This window comes from Podarcis vaucheri (assembly GCF_965113315.1).
Source record: "Podarcis vaucheri genome assembly, chromosome: 13".
NCBI lineage: Eukaryota > Metazoa > Chordata > Lepidosauria > Squamata > Lacertidae > Podarcis > Podarcis vaucheri.
Genome location: NC_138751.1, coordinates 37,404,120 through 37,422,702, shown reverse-complemented (window position 1 = coordinate 37,422,702; position 18,583 = coordinate 37,404,120). Strand labels below are relative to the sequence as shown.

At 46.0% G+C, this 18,583-nt stretch overlaps 1 protein-coding gene across 5 annotated transcripts in view; it reads left to right on the top strand.

Moving 5' to 3' along the window:
* The window catches only part of MPP3 (MAGUK p55 scaffold protein 3), an 85,317-nt gene that overhangs the window by 23,289 nt on the left and 43,445 nt on the right, over positions 1 to 18,583 (top strand). For all 5 annotated transcript variants that reach the window (XR_014212739.1, XR_014212740.1, XM_082194392.1 and 2 more), the window contains exons 6-10: positions 3,790 to 3,927; positions 5,379 to 5,460; positions 7,457 to 7,542; positions 16,243 to 16,317; positions 17,504 to 17,700. Coding sequence is in view for 3 of the 5 variants with exons in the window: in XM_082194392.1 (XP_082050518.1) it covers positions 3,790 to 3,927; positions 5,379 to 5,460; positions 7,457 to 7,542; positions 16,243 to 16,317; positions 17,504 to 17,700 (578 nt within the window). In the remaining 2 variants the exon portion in view is untranslated. The remainder of the gene's footprint in view (positions 1 to 3,789; positions 3,928 to 5,378; positions 5,461 to 7,456; positions 7,543 to 16,242; positions 16,318 to 17,503; positions 17,701 to 18,583) is intronic.

Sequence of the window (18,583 nt, the reverse complement as noted above, 5' to 3'; positions counted from 1 at the left end):
GCTTTAAAGCGGTGAGAGACTACTTGAAATTTATAGTGCAGATGGGGTTTCAGTTTTCAAATTCAGTTTCTTAGGCCGTGTACGCACCATATATTTAATGAATATTGCTTGCCCTTGCAAAGAAACCTGGGAACTGTAGTTTAAGGGTGCTGGGAACTGTAACTCTATGAGGGGTAAACTCCAGTTCTTTGGGGATGTGTGCTTTATGTGTACTTTAAATGTATGGTGTGTAAGCAGCCTTATTGCGTTCTAACACCACCATTCAGGGTTCCTAATAACTCTGTGTATTGCTGCCGCCTAGTTGGTTGTTCCCTCCTTCCCCATCATCGGTATGCATTTAGTTGTTCGGAAGCCAACTTATCCCGTGGAAAAATACTTCTTCCATAAGTCTCTGCTGCAGCTTTATGGCTGGCTGCCAGTTCAGATCCACTGTATGAAATATTTAATGATACCAGGCAAGCACAGAAATTATGTTCTCTTTAGATTTATCGCCGATCTAATAAAACATGCGGGAAAAGCTGGGGGAAGATAATTTAAAGGGGAAATGAAGAGAGAAAGCCAAGGAAGCAGGGTGTTCTTTTTCACACTCGCTCGCACGCATGGATCTTATGCGCCAGGAAGATTATCTCTCCAAGGGTGCTGTGCAAATGCAATTGCTCATATACCATCAACAGTATACTGTTGCGGATGCTTACAGGGGTGGGGGCGCGGTAGTGAGACTGAACTAAAGATGGCCTGGGGTTCAGCAATCCCAATTTGGAAACAGGTGTCCTTGTGTGGGTGTGCTGCACTAACAGACCCTCCAAGTGTCTCTATTTTCAAGGGACGGTCCCGGATTTACAGAAGCCGTCCCGGTTTCTGAGTTAAAGGTAAAGGGACCCCTGACCATTAGGTCCAGTTGTGGCCGACTCTGGGGTTGCGGCGCTCATCTCGCTTTATTAGCCAAGGGAGCCGGCGTACAGCTTCCGGGTCATGTGGCCAGCATGACTAAGCCGCTTCTGGCAAACCAGAGCAGTGTACAGAAACGCTGTTTACCTTCCCGCTGGAGTGGTACCTATTTATCTACTTGCACTTTGACGTGCTTTCGAACTGCTAGGTTGGCAGGAGCAGGGACCGAGCAACGGGAGCTCACCCCGTTGCGGGGATTCGAACTGCTGACCTTCTGATTGGCAAGTCTTAGGCTCTGTAGTTTAGATCACAGCGCCACCCGCGTCCCTTTCCTATTTTCATTGGAGAAATGTTGGAGGGTATGGAGTTGTGCGACCCCCTGAGCCAAGGAGATAAAATAACAATACAATGGTACCTTGGAAGCCAAATAGAATCCGTTCTGGAAGTCCGTTCGACTTCCAAAACGTTCGACTTCCAAGGTGCGGCTTTTGATTGGCTCCAGCAGCTTCCAGAACATTTGATTGCTAAGGCAAATGCAACCAAGGTACGACTGAACAGCCTTTAGAAGGCATCTGAAGGCAGCCCTGTATAGGGAAGTTTTAAATGTTTCGAATTTTATTATGTTTTTATATATGTTGGAAGCCACCCAGAGTGGCTGGGGCAACCAAGTCTGATGGACATTGTACACATAATAAAATTACAGTGGTACCTCAGGTTACAGACGCTTTAGGTTACAGACCAGTAGTCCCATCATCCCTGACCACTGGTCCTGTTAGCTAGGGATGATGGGAGTTGTAGTCCCAAAACACCTGGAGGGCCGAGTTTGCTTATGCCTGATTTACTGTATTTATTTCCTCCGATTTGAACTATTAAATGGTGGTTTTCTTGAGTAAAAATGAGAGTAACCCTAAACATTTTTTTAAAGGAAAAAAAGCACTGAGGACAGGCATGAACTGATGAGCTTGCAAAGCTGAATACTGAGTAGATGGGGCAGGGGAGGAAAGCAGACTTCTGTCTCTGAACTATGGCTTGGTGTAGATTCTTAGCTTTTTTTTTAAGCACAATCTATGGTTTTGCATTATGTCTGAACTGGGTCTGTGGGTAGCTTTCTGCTACTCCTGTTATTGATAAGGGCTCAGGACTGAGAGTGGCTTGCTCTTCAAACGTTACATTTCTTAGGTGTGTATATATTGCAGGTTTCCTCATTGGGAAGCTGATACTGGCTGCATTTGATTTCTGGGCCCAGTTCAAAGTGCTAATATTAAACTTCAAAGCCCGAGTAGTGTATAGCAGGATACCCCAGGGTGCAGATTCTCCTTTAGCTCAGGTACCCCAGACTTCAAAGGCTGGTGAGAACAAGGAACAGGGACTTTCCAGTTGTGTCTCCCCCTCTACGACCTACACTACTGAGGATGCCCCACTAGGGCGGCGCTCTTGCTCATAGTTATTAGAAAGCTGGCAACAATATTTGTTTCCCTTTGATTATATCTGACCAGCGAGGGAGCTTTTTCAAAGTCATGTGCTAATGGTATCAAATTCCACATAGGTATTTTTGTATCTGTTACAAAAAGATACGCAGATTGATGTTTGCAGAAGATGATCTGCTGTAAAAGCTGTTTGTCGACATGTATTCTGAACGTGAACAGTAAAACAAAGGTATTAGACTAACATCTTGAACTTAAATGTGCGAAAACAGAATCGAAAACGGGTGATCAACAGTGTTAGTCATACTCTATAGTAGATCCATTAAAATCAATGGACTTAAGTAACTGTCTATTGATTTAAGTGGGTCTACTCTGAGTAGGTCTTCATTTGCTGTCCTGTTACGCTCCTTGAATGAATGTATTGAAACAGTTTACTTAGAACTAATTGTTAATATCCTTACAGCAGAAAAAAATGTTCTGCAGCTGCATTTTGGAGGTTATCTTCTGTAGCTCCAATTTCCAATTAGTTTTAAACTTCTGAAGATTTTTAAATGACAGTTTGTCAAAAATTGGACTCCCTTTCTGGAATGATAAGTTACACAATAAGGCCCAACCTCATGTATTCTCCCCCCCCCCAATGTCTTTTAAAGATTGCTCTCTTTTTTTCTTTCTTAGAAACGATTTATCTTTTAGGCTTCGCAAATAAAGAAGATTAAAAAGGAATCCAGGCAGGGATGATTGGCTGACAAGCTCCTTTGAATTGTTTTGACTTTGGTGTTGCTGCTTGGGTGCTTGAGATAGTTTGGGAATGTGCTGCTGGTATTTTTGTGGCTGAGTGATGTGGCTGACCTGTTCTAAATTGTGTCACTGGTCCTGTTAGCTAAGGATGATGGGAGTTGTAGTCCCAAAACATCTGGAGGGCAGAGTTTGCCTATGCCTGCTGTTAGGGTACCAAGGGGTTGCCCGAGAGCAAGTAGGCAAATGCCTCCCTGCTCGGCTGTGAAGCCGTGCTTTTGATGCCAAAATAAACTTTCTCTGTGCAGAGCGCCACTCTCCCGTGGCTGGCTCATTCACTGGCAGAATCTGTGAGTGGGTGGTCCTTAAACCTTCCCCAGCAGAGTAGTTTCTTGACACCCAATCTGCGCCTCCCCTCTCGGCGCGGAAGCCTACAGCGCAAGGAAGGCGTGGGTAATGGGAGACCTCTCTCCTCCCCGCTTTGCCCAGGCAGTGTCCTGGCACCGCCTCGCTCCTCTCCACTGGAGGCGTGGTTACTCTCCTCCGCTGAGGAGGTGCTGCTTTGGGGGCTCTGTGTAATCCATCCGGCTTTCCCCCTCTCGCCCCGAGCCGATGGCAGTTCCCTGACACCTGCTTTAGTTGATTTATGGGTCCTGCTTAGAAATCTGCAAGAATCCGTTTCCGTCTCCTTACACCCTGCTGCCTCTTTCCTCTCTCTTCCCCATTCCCTTGCAACCCCAAGGCCATGCTTGCTGTCCACGACACGGTTGCCCAGAAGAATTTTGACCCTGTCCTCCCTCCTTTGCCGGACAACATTGATGAAGATTTCGATGAGGAGTCTGTGAAAATAGTTCGCCTGGTGAAGAATAAAGAGCCTTTGGTGCGTATGTATTCTCACGGCCTGTGCCCCAGGCAGCGAAAGGGCTTGCAAGAACAGGAGAAAAAGCTTGCTGAATTGAACAGGCCAGCATCTAGCTTCCCACAGCGGCCAATCAGATATTTCCAGGAAGCTCCACTAGCAGGGTATGGGGGCATGGATATTGCTTCTGGAGAGCGAGGTTCCATTTCACTCTAAGATGAGTTGAGCCTCTGCACAATCTCATTTTAAAGCCTTTGCAATTGGCTGGCATTGCCACATTGAGTGCATTTAGCTAGGACAGGAAAATCCTTATAATTCTCTTGGGAGCTATAGGGATAGAGCTACCTAAATTGTACAGTCGTACCTTGGAAGTCGAACGGAATCCGTTCCGGAAGTCCGTTCGACTTCCAAAACCTTCGGAAACCAAATCGCTGCTTCTGATTGGCTGCAGGAAGCTCCTGCAACCAATCGGAAGCCCCGTCGGACGTTCAGCTTCTAAAAATAGTTCGCAAACCAGAAGAGTCACTTCCAGGTTTGCGGTGTTTGGGAGCCAAAACGTTTGAGAACTACGGTAAGCTGTTCGAAAACCAAGGTATGACTGTATAGAAATTTATTCATGTATGCAACTACAGCGGCAAGAATGTTACTTCCCCCATAATGGATAGAAGCAGAAGTCCCAGCAAAGAAAGAATGGATACAAAAACTTATGGAATATGCAGAAATGGCAAAACTTATTGAAAGAATGAGAAATCAAGATAAACTTTTTATAAAAGAATGGAAATGGTTTATTGAATTTTTTCAGATAACTTGTAAACAGATAAAAACACTGGCAGGATTATTGTAATAACCTGCAGCTACGTAAGAGTATATTTTTAAAGAAGATAAATAAATGAGTAAGTTAATTTAATTTGGATATGCAGAAGATATTAAAAATAAATGTAAGGAACCACAGAAAGAGGGGAAGGAAGTCAAGTTTTAACATGTCAAAATGATTGTAAAATCAGTGAAATGTATATATTTGGAAAGTAATTTTTTTTTTAAAAAGGACAGGTAAATGGAAATTTCAGAGGCCAGTAGTGTAGTGTTCCAGAGTCAAAGGCCCGTTCTTATTTTTGCAGCAGGGTCTCTACAGTCTCTGCAGGGCTGCCTGTGCCCAGCATCCTAGAACCATCTAACCAGCATAAAATAGGGAGCTTTTTTTGCCACTATATCCTTCAAAGCCAAGCATTAAGGAACACTGAGAGTATCCTGCAGTGCTGCTCTCGTGGGCCAGCCAAGAGCTGTGTGTCAATGGTTGACAGCTGAGAGAGCTCAGATGGTCGAGCATGAGACTCTGAATCTCAAGGTTGTGGGTTCGAGCCCCACATCGGGCAAAATATTCTTGCAATGTGGGGGTTGGGCTAGATGACCCTGTGGTCTCTTCCAGTTCTGCTAATTCCGTGATTTTATTAGTCTGTCTCTTTGCATTCTAGGGTGCGACGATCAGGCGGGATGAGCACACTGGAGCTGTGATTGTGGCGCGGATCATGAGGGGAGGGGCTGCTGATCGTAGCGGTAGGTCTCTTCAGCAGCTAGATTTCCGTTTCCCTGTGTTGAAGTTAGAGAGTGCAAACTGTGCTCTGATTGGCTCAGGGTTCCACCCCACCCACAGCCATTCAGCCAATCTGGAAGCTTCGAACAGCCTTTCTCAACCTTGGGGCACCAGATGTTCTTGAACTACAACTCCCATCATCCCTCACCACTGGCCATTCTGGCTAGGATTGATGAGAGTTGTAGTCCAACAGTATCTAGAGACCCAAGGTTAAGAAAAAGCAAGCTTGGAAAGTTACCCTCTCCCCCCACAGCCCCCAAATATGCTCTTCACTGGAGCTTGCTAACGTTGTGAATTGAATTTGAATGAAACTTTATTTGCGTCAGCCATCGGCGATAGCAACAAAAGAATCATAGAATCATAGAGTTGGAAGAGACCACAAAGGCCATCGAGTCCAACCCCCTGCCAAGCAGGAAACACCATCAGAGCACTCCTGACATATGGTTGTCAAGCCTCTGCTTAAAGACCTCCAAAGAAGGAGACTCCACCACACTCCTTGGCAGCAAATTCCACTGTTGAACAGCTCTTACTGTCAGGAAGTTCTTCCTAATGTTTAGGTGGAATCTTCTTTCTTGTAGTTTGGATCCATTGCTCCGTGTCCACTTCTCTGGAGCAGCAGAAAACAACCTTTCTCCCTCCTCTATGTGACATCCTTTTATATATTTGAACATGGCTATCATATCACCCCTTAACCTCCTCTTCTCCAGGCTAAACATGCCCAGCTCCCTTAGCCGTTCCTCATAAGGCATTGATTCCAGGCCTTTGACCATTTTGCTTGCCCTCCTCTGGACACGTTCCAGTTTGTCAGTGTCCTTCTTGAATTGTGGTGCCCAGAACTGGACACAGTACTCCAGGTGAGGTCTGACCAGAGCAGAATACAGTGGCACTATTACTTCCCTTGATCTAGATGCTATACTCCTATTGATGCAGCCCAGAATTGCATTGGCTTTTTTAGCTGCCGCGTCACACTGTTGGCTCATGTCAAGTTTGTGGTCAACCAAGACTCCTAGATCCTTTTCACATGTACTGCTCATTGTGATATACACAGAACAAAATAAAAAGCTGATTATATAAACCACAGTTTAGGGTCCTGAATCAGCAGTCAAAGAGTGGACCTTACTCTGATTGCCCCAGCTAAAAACCTTGCAACCTTTGCTGTCATCTGCACTTTTGGCTAACGGTGTGATGGGTTGCAGTGGATTATGGGAGATGTTATTCTCCAAAGGGCAGCCCCATTGCTTTGCACAGTCTTCTCCTTGCCTGGTGGAAATTGTTGGCTTGCATATTTGTTCGGAAAGGTCACGATATGATGCCATAATGCTCACATTATGCTTTTTTGCTTTGTTTCATTGGGACAGTGGTTTACTTACATTTCCCTCCCTGCAACCATCTGGGCTGGAAGACTGTATCAAGCCTATACAGCAAGCCCTCCAGATTTGTAGCGCCTTCGAAAGCTTGTTGGACTCCATCTCCCATCAGCCCCAGCCAGCGTGGCCAATGGGAGTGATGGAGGCTGAAGCCCAACATCGCGTCACAATCTGAAGTGCCTGGCAGGTATTAAATCAGAGGTTCTCCATTACGTCTGAGCTGGGGAAGGTTAACAAAGCAGAAAAAGAAGCCAGGAGATGGGGCAGGGCAGAGAGGAGTACTCTGCCCTGCTGCTCATTCCTGGCTTCATAAACCATGGTTTATTGTCCAATCTGGTCTAGGGTTTGGCCTGAAGTCACCAATTGAGTTTCATAGCTGAGCAGGAAACACATAAAGTTGTGCTTTTAATTGAATTTAATGGAACATGGAAGGTTTTGTTTTTCTGTTCCACTCATTCTGTGCACAGGCTTTGGAAATAAGCAGGCTTTGTCCTCTGTGTGAGCTGTTGGATATTATTGCAAGGAATGAATGGGATTTTTTCTATCCTGGAAAGGAAGCTCTTTTTAATATTTCTCCTCCTCTGCCTTTTAGGTCTTGTTCATGTTGGAGATGAGCTGCGGGAAGTCAACGGGGTTGCTGTGCTTCACAAACGACCGGAAGAAATTAGTCAGATTTTGGTTTGTTTTCCATGCTTAATTTTCTATTTTATCAGGGTTCCAGTGTTTACATCTCAATTTTATGCATGCAAGTCCCACATAGTTCAATGCAGCTTACTCCTGGGTAAGTGTGTGTGTACACATACAGGACAGCAGCCTAAGGGAGGAAGGCTGCAATCACACCCCACATTTACCTGGGAGTAAGCCCTGTTCAATTCAGTAGGGTGCTCTTCTGTGTAGATACGGTTTGGCCTGTACTGTAGGTCCTCAGTGGGACATGATTCTGAATAGACACAAATTGGACTGTGCAATTAATCACTGAATTGGTTTAACTGACTTTGAAAGGTAGCTCTACCTCGGGTTACAGACACTTCGGGTTGCGCGTTTTCGGGTTGCACACCACGCCGAACCTGGAAGTACCGGAACAGGTTACTTCCAGGTTTCGGTGCTCACGCATGCACAGAAGCACTAAATCACACTTTGCGCATGCGCAGAAGCACCAAATCACAACCCGCGCATGCGCAGACGCAACTGTACTGATATTTGGGGCTGTGGAATTTTTACAAAGATAACAATAGTTGCTAATCAAACAGAATGATTTAATTTTAGGGCTCTCTCTCTCTATATATATATGCACACACGCACACACACACGTATGTATATATACAGTGGTACCTCGGGTTACAGACGCTTCAGGTTACAGACTCCGCTAACCCAGAAATAGTACCTCGGGTTAAGAACTTTGCTTCAGGATGAGAACAGAAATTGCGCGGCAGCAGTGGGAGGCCCCATTAGCTAAAGTGGTGCTTCAGGTTAAGAACAATTTCATGTTAAGAACGGACCTCCAGAATGAATTAAGTACTTAACCCGAGGTACCGCTCACTGTGTGTGTGTATGTGTATATGTATATGTGTGTGTATGTATGTGTGTATATATATAGATATATATGCTTTCGTAGATTTTCACGGGTACAGGAATGCAGGTTTTGGTGTCTTCGGGTGTCTTCCCGTGTAAGAGTAGGGGTGTCTGTGCGACGTTTCGACGAGGTCTCATTCGTCATCTTCAGGCTGGTGCTTTCGGCTTCTTGTTACTGGAACAGAGCAGAGTCTGGTGTTTGAGTTCCTATAAATACTGTTGAGGGGTGTGGTGTATAGCCTCCAACGTTCTGGGCAAAGAGGAAGTTCCTAGATTAGTGTGCCTTTTCTTCTTTTGTTCCTTAATTACTTGAGGGATATCTTGGGTGATTTCATGAGTGATATTCAGAATATCACTGGGTGGGTCATTAAGTGTAGATTAGTTGCTAAAGCTTTCGTGTCTTGACCTCTTGAGCTTGTGAAGAGTTTTTCTGAGAAGATGGCTGTGCTGCATTTAGTTGTGCTCTGGCTTGGCTTCGTGTATAGGGGCGAGCTATGGTTTTGTGCCTTGTGCCAGCCAGATCTGTGTAGGGATTGCAGGGGGGTGCAGCATCCGGAGGTGCCACTATAGTTTGGCTACTGGATGGAGTCTGTAATATGTCTGTGGAGAGGGTCTGGGTTTGGGTCTGGTGTGGTTGATTGGTGACGGCGTTCTGTGTGTCTCTGGTTCTGGTGTCGGTTTTTGTGGGGAGGGCTAATTTCCAGATGTCTGGCAGGCGGGACGTGTCGTCACGCTTGTTCATGTTGTGAGGGTGTTTCTCTATCTCGATGGCTTCCATGATTATTCTCTTGTGGTGATGTTCCATGTTAAAGAGCAATTTGGAATCTGCAAAATTAATTTCATGTCCTGTTTCTTTCATGTGTTGGAAAAGAGAGGAAGTTTTTTCTTCTTTTTCTTCTATATCTATATATATATATATAGATATAGATATGTATATGCACATATGTACATATATATATGTATTTACATGATGAATCAATTATGATTTAATTATTAAAAATACTTGATCATCTAATTATGAGCAATACAAGAACTTGCTAAAAATGCATGGGGCAAGACCCATATTAAAAGAGTTGTTTTCTCCCCCTGCCATCTCTCTCTCTCATAGGCCGGGTTGGGGAACCTGTGGGCCAAATGGCTTTCAAGATTTTTGGGGGAAAGCCACACCCCCTTGCCCTACATCTGACATTGTACGTGGCATCAGGTGTTGGGCAGGCACGGCTTCAAAGTGGCAATGGCAAACTTAAAGAGGGCTCCCAGTGTTTCATTCGCTGGAGCTTGGCACACTCCACTCTCCTCTCCAGAAGAGGAGTGTGTTAATCGGGAACGTGACTCTCCTGTCATTCTGGCGGTGCACAGAGCCACTTAATTTGCCAGCGTTGGCACAGCATTAATTATGCCGTCACAAGGCACGCTTCTTCTGTGCCAAGGAGGAGATGACGTTTCCGGCGACTCCTACGCAGGGGAACCGAAAAAGCAACCCGAATGCGATCCTTGATGCTTCTGCTGTAATTACCACCGAAATCACAAATGCCTCTTTCTGAAACCAAGCAAGAACTACAAAAGTTGGCCTTGGGAGATGGTGGAGTAGCCAAGGACACCTGAATCATCAATGTTGTCTTTTTCTCCCTCTTCTTTAAATAAGAGAACTAGGGGGGGGGGAGCAGGAAGTACTCTTTACAAAGGGGAGGAAAAGTGAGATGTTCTGGAGAACATCGTAAGGGTGTTTGATTTCTTTTGTAAGTCGTCCGCTCCCTTCAAATTGGGGTCAGGGAAGTATTGTGCAATTTGTGAAAAATAAGGGAGGACATTCAGATGGGTCATGATTTGCAGGCAGAAGTGTTTGAGGTTAAGCATCTCTGGCTATGATGACTTGAAACCTCCCATAACAGGGCTGGAAAGGAGTGCTATGTGCGAGAGATCTTCTGCTTCTATTCAGAGCAGACCAGGGAAGAGAAACCCTGGGATCCCCCCATGTCAGCACTGTAGCACTGTAGAGTTGGAAGGGACCCTGAGTATCATCTAGTCCAGCCCCCCCCCCCAAATGCAGGAATACACAGCTGACAGATACAGGGAATGAACCTGCAGCCTTGGTATTATCAGTGCCACATTCTAACCAGCTGAACTATCCAGGATGCGATCAAAGTTATTCCACGACAGGCTTGGAAAAGCCCACCTCAAAGCTTTTATAGCAGGCATAGGCAAACTCGGCCCTCCAGATGTTTTGGGACTACAACTCCCATCATCCCCAGCTAACAGGACCAGTGGTCAGGGATGATGGAAATTGTAGTCCCAAAAACCTCTGGAGGGCCGAGTTTGCCTATGCCTGTTTTAAAGATAAAGGTACCCCTGACCATTAGGTCCAGTCGCAGACGACTCTAGGGTTGCGGCGCTCATCTCGCTTTACTGGCTTCTGGGTCATGTGGCCAGCATGACTAAGCCGCTTCTGGCGAAACCAGAGCAGTGCATGGAAATGCTGTTTACCTTCCCGCCGGAGCGGTACCTATTTATCTACTTGCACTTTGACATGCTTTCGAACTGCTAGGTTGGCAAGAGCAGGGACCGAGCAACGGGAGCTCACCCCGTCCTAGGGATTCGAACCGCCAACCTTCTGATCGGCAAGTCCTAGGCTCTGTGGTTTAGACCACAGCACCACCCGCGTCCCTCATGCCTGTTTTAGAGCCACCCAATAAATTCTTCTCCACCTCAGTTTAGAATTTTTTCTGTCTCAGACAGGCTTGGAAAATACCGTATTTTTCGCTCTATAACACGCACCTGACCATAACACGCACGTAGTTTTTAGAGGAGGAAAATCCGTAGGCATGCCACCCGTAGGCATTCCCTCCATAACACGCACAGACATTTCCCCTTACTTTTTAGGAGGAAAAAAGTGAGTGTTATGGTGCAAAAAATACGGTAATCAGAATTCTTTACGCATCCCTCCCTGCTCCTCCAGGAATTCTTTGATTCATTTCTAGATCAACTTGAGGTAGATGGGGGAGGGATTGCCCATCTGTAGTTTGGAATGAGAGGCTCCCTGTGAGTTTAAGGAGGGGCCCCACCCAGCCCCACCCATTCGCTGTATCACACAGAGCCACTGTCCTTCGTTCCTCTTAATCGTTCCTTCACCCAGGCGATCACCTCACCAGGAACTTAGCCTGCCTTATACAGTGGTAACTCAGGTTAAGAACTTAATTCATTCTGGAGGTCCGTTCTTGTCCTGAAACTGTTCTTAACCTGAAGCACCACTTTAGCTAATGGGGCCTCCCGCTGTCACCACGCCGCCACTGCATGATTTCTGTTCTCATCCTGAGGTAAAGTTCTTAACCCGAGGTACTACTTCTGGGTTAGCGGAGTTTGTAACCTGAAGCGTCTGTAACCTTAAGTGTCTGTAACCTGAGGTAACACTGTATTGTAACGCTTGCTGGATACAGGGGTTAGAGGGGTCTTGATGTACAACTTGTTCCTAACATCACTTTCTGATGGGAGCAAAGGACTTAAACCATTTGCTATGGTGCATGTAAAAATCCTGTTCTACCTCTCCTTTTATTACAATCTATTTATCTACTTCTCCTTGGCTCAGAGATGCCACCCCAGTGTTGAAGAGCGTATTAAAACAACAAAACTATCCAGTAGATTATGAGAACATCAGGAAAAAAAACTTTCTGGCAGTAAGAGCTGTTTGACAGTGGAACTGTCTCCCTCGGGAGGTTGTGAACTCTCCTTCCTTGGAGGTTTCTAAGCAGAGGTTGGACAGCCATCTGTCATGGATGCTTTAACTGAAATCCCAGCATGGCAGGGAGTTGGACTAGATGACCCTCGGGGTCCCTTCCAACTCTGCAATTCTACGATTCTATGATATTGTAGAACAATAAGCAAGCAAGGTATATTTTAAATCAATCGGCAGTGGTGAAATCGCAGCAGGTAGAGCAGAAAAATCATCCTTCTCCTGAAGAAAGGGCTTGCCATCTCCAGGGTTTTGTAAAAATACAGTGGTACCTTGGTTGAACATTTCGGTTTTCGAACGCTGAAATCCCGGAAGTAAAAGCTTCTGTTTTTGAACGTGCCTCAGAAGTTGGACGGCTTCCGAGGCTCAATGGTCAATTTTCTCAAATGAATTTGCCGACCATTCATTGCGCCTCGGTTGTCGAATGTTTCGGAAGTCGAACAGTCTTCCGGAACAGATTGTTTGACAACCGAGGTACCGCTGCATTATAATTACATTGGTACCTCTGGTTGCGAACGGGATCCATTCTGGAGGCCTGATCGCAACATGAAAAGAGCGCAACCTGCAGCGGCACATCTGCACATGTGTGGGTTGCAATTTGGCGCTTCTGCGCATGCGCATGACATCATTTTGCACTTCTGTGCATGCACGAGTGGCGAAACGTAACATGAAGCAAATGTAACATGAGGTATGACTGTATCATTGTTTTTAAAGAAAACTATGCTGCCAAATTAATTTCAATTTGTTAACTTTAATCATTCAATTGATTTCTCTCTGCCCCCCAAAATTGATTAGTCTAAGCGATTGATGGCCCATCAAAGCTGCAATCCTATGCTCAATAAAATTTACTTCTGCATTGACAATGATGCGGTTAGTTCCCCACCTCACATTCTGCGATGTGGCATGGCCTAAAAATGTGTGCTGTTAATAATCTAGGCGATGCTTTGCAGTGTGACATAAAGAGGTTGTCTGAACACTTGCTACTTGAAGGAGCTGGGAAATGAGCTAAGTGCCACAACGGGAAGCGGAACATCCTTTCATCTTTTACCACCTAGCATGGAAACAAGACAGCAAAGTGGAATGATACCTTTGAATGGGTCAATTAATGTTCTCAGAGTCTTGCGAGGAAAGGGAGCCAAACCGTTCAGAACTCTCTTTCAGTCCAAGAGGGGAAAATGCCTTTTTCTCTTCCTGCCTTAGGTTCCGCAACAAAGGGAACCTGTAACTTTCAGGAACCTCATTCAAGCACTTAAGAATTGTTTAAGCTCTGCTGAAGAGCTTCAGGTTACAAAGTGGCCTTCCTGCGGCTTTCTCTCTTTTCAAGGCTTCGCGGCAGTTGTCAGCTTTTAGCAGGCTCTGGGAATATGGTGCATGCAAGATGCGATTTTAATACCAAAACCCCACACATAAAAACAAAAAAAAACCTGTCCGTCTCCTCCACCCCAACCCCGGGACAAAAAGAACCCAGGAAAAATACCTGTTGCCGTTCAGAATGTAACAGCAGAACCTGAAAACTCCCAACACCGTTTGACAAAGGGATGTGACATCTGTTCTAAAAACGCCACGTTCTCTGTCGAGGTGAGCTGGTTTTTGTAACCTGTGGAAATGGTGCAATTGAACATACATTGGATTGTTCAGTGCATTGGTTTCCCCCGCTGCGTTTGCTAGTTGCGAAGGGTCATAAGTACATAAGAAAAGCCCCTTCTGGATCAAGCCAAAGCCCCATGCAGAGTCCCCTCTTGTGATTCCTGGCAACTGACCATATGCCTCTGACGGTGGAAGGAGAACATTGTTATTGTGGGTAGTAGATAGGGCCGGTCCACCCGTTAGGCAAGTTGAGGCGATTGCCTCAGGTGGCAGGATCAACAGGGGCAGCAAATCCCAGTGTCTTTCTTTCTTGTTCCTGATGTAGATTTTCCCTGGCAGAGAGACGGGCACCATTTTGAGGTCTGCTTCAGGTTCCTAAACATCTTGGTCCGACTCTGGTAGTAGTCACTGATAGCTCTATCCTCCATAATGAGCTGACCACGATCATACAAAAAAATTTGTCTGGTCTCTGTCCCCCTCTTCTCGGTCTTCATTGCAATTTAGGCTTCTTGAAAATAGCTTGAAGTGCCAAACAAAAACCAGAAAGAAAGAAAGAAAGAAAGAAAGAAAGAAAGAAAGAAAGAATTGAGATTGTCAAGGTGCTGTTTCCTGCAGCTGGTACTAAATTCTGAGCTTGTGCAGAATTAAGAAGCTGTTAATATCATTGGTCTATCTAGCTCAGTACTGTTCCCATTTAACTGGCAGTACAGTGGTACCTCAGGTTACAGATGCTTCAGGTTACAGACTCCGCTAACCCAGAAATAGTACCTAGGGTTAAGAACTCTACTTAAGGATGAGAACAGAAATTGTGCTTCGGCGGCAGCGGGAGGCCCCATTAGCTAAAGTGGTACCTCAGGTTAAGAGCAGTTTCAGGTTAAGAACAGACCTCCAGAATGAATTAAGTTCTTAACCCGAGGTACCACTGTACCTCTTCCAAGGTTTCAGGTGGGAGTCTTTTCTAGCCTTACCTAGAGATGTTGAGGACTGAACCATGGAACCTTTTGCAAGCAAAAGCATATCCTGCGCCCAGTATACCTGAAGAAGCGTCTCCACCCCCATCGTTCAGCCCAGACACTGAGGTCCAGCTCCAAGGGCCTTCTGGCGGTTCCCTCCCTGCAAGAAGTGAGGTTACAGGGAACCAGGCAGAGGGCCTTCTCGGTAGTGGCGCCCACCCTGTGGAACACCCTCCCATCAGATGTCAAGGAAATAAACATCTATCTGACTTTTAGAAGACATCTGAAGGCAGCTCTGTTTAGGGAAGTTTTTAATGTTTGATGTTTTATCGTGTTTTTAATATTCTGTTGGGAGCCACCAAAAGTGGCTGGGGAAACCCAGCCAGATGGGCGGGGTATGTATCAATCAATCAATCAATCAGTCTGCCAGTCAATCAATCAATCAATCAATCATTAGCTGCAGCCTTTTCCCCCCAAAGGGAAAAAAGTTAGGATGCAAATCACAGAACCAAATTGCAGGTTACACACAGGTCAGTATTTGAGTCTCACAGTAGGCTGACGGCAGCCAAAGCAGCCCCAACCAAATGTAATCATAAACACCATATTAACAAATGTGGAGATCTGCTTTGAAAGCAGGCCAGGGAGAGAATCCATTGAAATAAAATCGGAGAGTGGTCAAAGACTTGCTGGCGTGGCTTTTAATCCAAAGTATTGTCACTCCAAGCTGTGAAATGATAGGGAAAATGCCATCTAACCTGTCTATCACATTACTTTTCCTCCAAGAAATCCAGGATGTCACCCAAGGGCACATCCCATTTTGTTCTTCAACCCCTGAGAGGTTGGCTAGCTGGGTTAAGAGTCACTAGCCCAAGGCTTCCAGAGAAAACGTCCTGGCAAAGTAGGGAATTCGAACCCAAGACTCCCTGATACAGTTCACCACCTTACCCAGTATGCCACACTGACTTCTAATTTCCCTCTTTCTCCCTCCGTTAAAAATGATGGCCGTGGGTTGCATCCAGTGGTCGACTTACTCAGAGTAGACCCAATGCAGTAAATTGGCGTGGGTGACTTGGATCCACTAACTGCAGTAGGTCTTCTCTGAATAGGACCCGCGCTGGGGACAAAACTATGCTTTGACACCTCAGCATTCAGCTCTTGCACAAATCTTTTTCCTTTTGCTGATGAGTCATATATGCCCTTGACTCATCTACCGAGATCTAGAAATCTAGAAACACAGGAATGCATTGCTTTCAGGGAAAGGCTGTCATGCAACAGCGGAACGCACATTTTGCAGGTTGAAGGTCTCAGGTTCAGCCACTGATGTCTCCGGGAAGAATTGGGAATGGTTCGTGGCTGAAACCTTTGAGAGACGATACTGGTCCGTGTCGCTAAGACTTTACAAGGTGGGACAACAACCCGCCTCTGCGTATGCCAATTTTCAATGTCCCTGAGTATCGAGCGTCAAAGTGACCCAAGCAGTGTTTGCAGACGTTGTCTAATTTTCCACAGAAATGACAAGGCAGGCTTATTTTCTCGTAGGCGCAGTCCCAGGGGTCGATAACGCTGAAAATAATCCCGGCTGTCAAAGAAGAAGATCGCCTGAAGGAAAGCAAGGTAAGGGAGTTTGCCAACATATGGGGACACTCTGGGCCTCTTCAGACATTCTTCTGAACATAAGGGTTGGGGGACAGCGGTGTTGCTGTGGCTTGTGTGAGCCTGCCCCCTAGCAGTAGCAGATTCCTTTTTTTCCTTGAACTGTTTTAAAAATATTACTTCAACTTCTTCTTAACAGCTCCCTGTCCACCCAATGTCCACCCCCAGAATATTCCTAGAACGGCACTAGCATTAAATTGTCTCGTTTTTCTAGATTGCAAGGTGGGGGTGTTTTTTTTGAAAAACAATGTAAGAAAAACTGCCGCCACCATAACAAACACATTTTTTCCTCAAAAAATGTCACACAGGAATATGGAGCCTTCCTGGCGCTGGTGGACTCCAGGTCCCATCAGCCCCCAGCCAGCATGGCCAAAGGTCAGGGGATGCTGGGAATTGTAGTTCAGCATGGTGAGGCCTATACACCTACCATTCTTGATGGGGAAGAGAGGTAGGGAATGAAAGTAAAGGAGCGTCTCCACCCCCATCGTTCAGCCCGGACACTGAGGTCCAGCTCTGAGCGCCTTCTGGTGGTTCCCTCACTGTGAGAAGTGAGGTTACAGGGAACCAGGCAGAAGGCCTTCTCGGTGGTGGCGCCTGCCCTGTGGAACGCCCTCCCATCAGATGTCAAGGAAATAAACAACTATCTGACTTTTAGGAGTCATCTGAAGGCAGCTCTGTTTAGGGAAGTTTTTAATGTTTGATGTTTTATCTTGTTTTTAATATTTTGTTGGGAGCCGCCCAGAGTGGCTGGGGAGGCCCAGCCAGATGGGCAAGGTATAAATAAATGATAATGATAATGATGATTATTATAATAATAGAAGTCACCATCCCTCCCCTGTGGTAAGTGTTTCCTCTTGTCTAAAACCACTTTAACTGCTTTAGGCCCATCCCAAAAGCAACATTATTCATGTAAAATATTTTTAATAACTGAAATGGCCCCACAAATTCACATGTGAATGGCTGTTGTGATTTTTTCTTTTTTGGGGGGGCAGCTAATATATGTTCTCCCTATGTTGCCAGCCATTTTGAGAACCAATGATGTTTATTTAGTTTTGTTAATAATTGGAGAGTGCCAAATCCTGTGGACGATACAAAAATTTGCAGCCTTTCTCATGTAGCGCTAGATGTAATGTTCCTTCCTTCCTAGGTGTTCATGAGAGCCCTCTTCTCCTATAACCCAAAAGAGGATAAAGCAATCCCATGCCAGGAGGCCGGGCTGCCATTTCAGAAAAGGCACATCTTGGAGGTGGTGAGCCAGGACGACCCAACGTGGTGGCAGGCCAAACGTGTGGGCGACACGAATCTCCGGGCAGGGCTGATCCCCTCAAAGCAGTTCCAAGAAAGGTTGGTCAGTTCTGTGTGGCTGTGGGCCTGGGCTAGTAACAGAAAGCATGCGCAAAACCATGGACTTTGTGCAGGTGTGATGACAAACCATAGTGACCTGTTATGAGAACAAATCTGTGATGAACCTCAAGCTCTCATGTTTCTTCCTCCCCTTCCTTTGAGTGGGAGGGGAAGTGGTGGTGAGGAGCTACTGCTTCTGGCCTGTGGCAAACTATAATTGGCCATTTCATCAAAATATGACAAACTATGGTTTGTACAAACCATTGTTTCTCTTCAAGGCAATATTAAATGGTGGTTGAGGCTTGCTGGTTTGAGGACCAACCACGCTTTGCCACACTGGGGCAAAACCACAAACTGTCTGAAGGGGATCGGGTTGGCGAAGTTTGTTCCAAGATCTTTTAACCAGGGGGTTTTCTTTAGGTGTCCCCATCAACTTCAGTCCAGGGAAAAAAATGTTCTTAGTAGTGTCTCCCTAGGGAGACTTGCCTTTATGTTGCTTTGGTACCAAGTAAAGAGCTTTTTAAGGGACGCGGGTGGCGCTGTGCTTTAAACCACAGAGCCTAGGACTTGCCGATCAGAAGGTTGGCGGTTCGAATCCCCGTGACGGGGTGAGCTCCCGTTGCTCGGTCCCTGCTCCTGCCAACCTAGCAGTTTGAAAGTGCACCAGTGCAAGTAGATAAATAGGTACCACTCCGGCGGGAAGGTAAACGGCGTTTCCCCAGAAGTGGCTTAGTCATGCTGGCCACATGACCCAGAAGCTGTACGCCGGCTCCCTCGGCCAATAAAGCGAGATGAGCGCCACAACCCCAGAGTCGGCCACGACTGGACCTAATGGTCAGGGGTCCCTTTACCTTTACTAAAGAGCTTTTTAATTTCTTGGGCT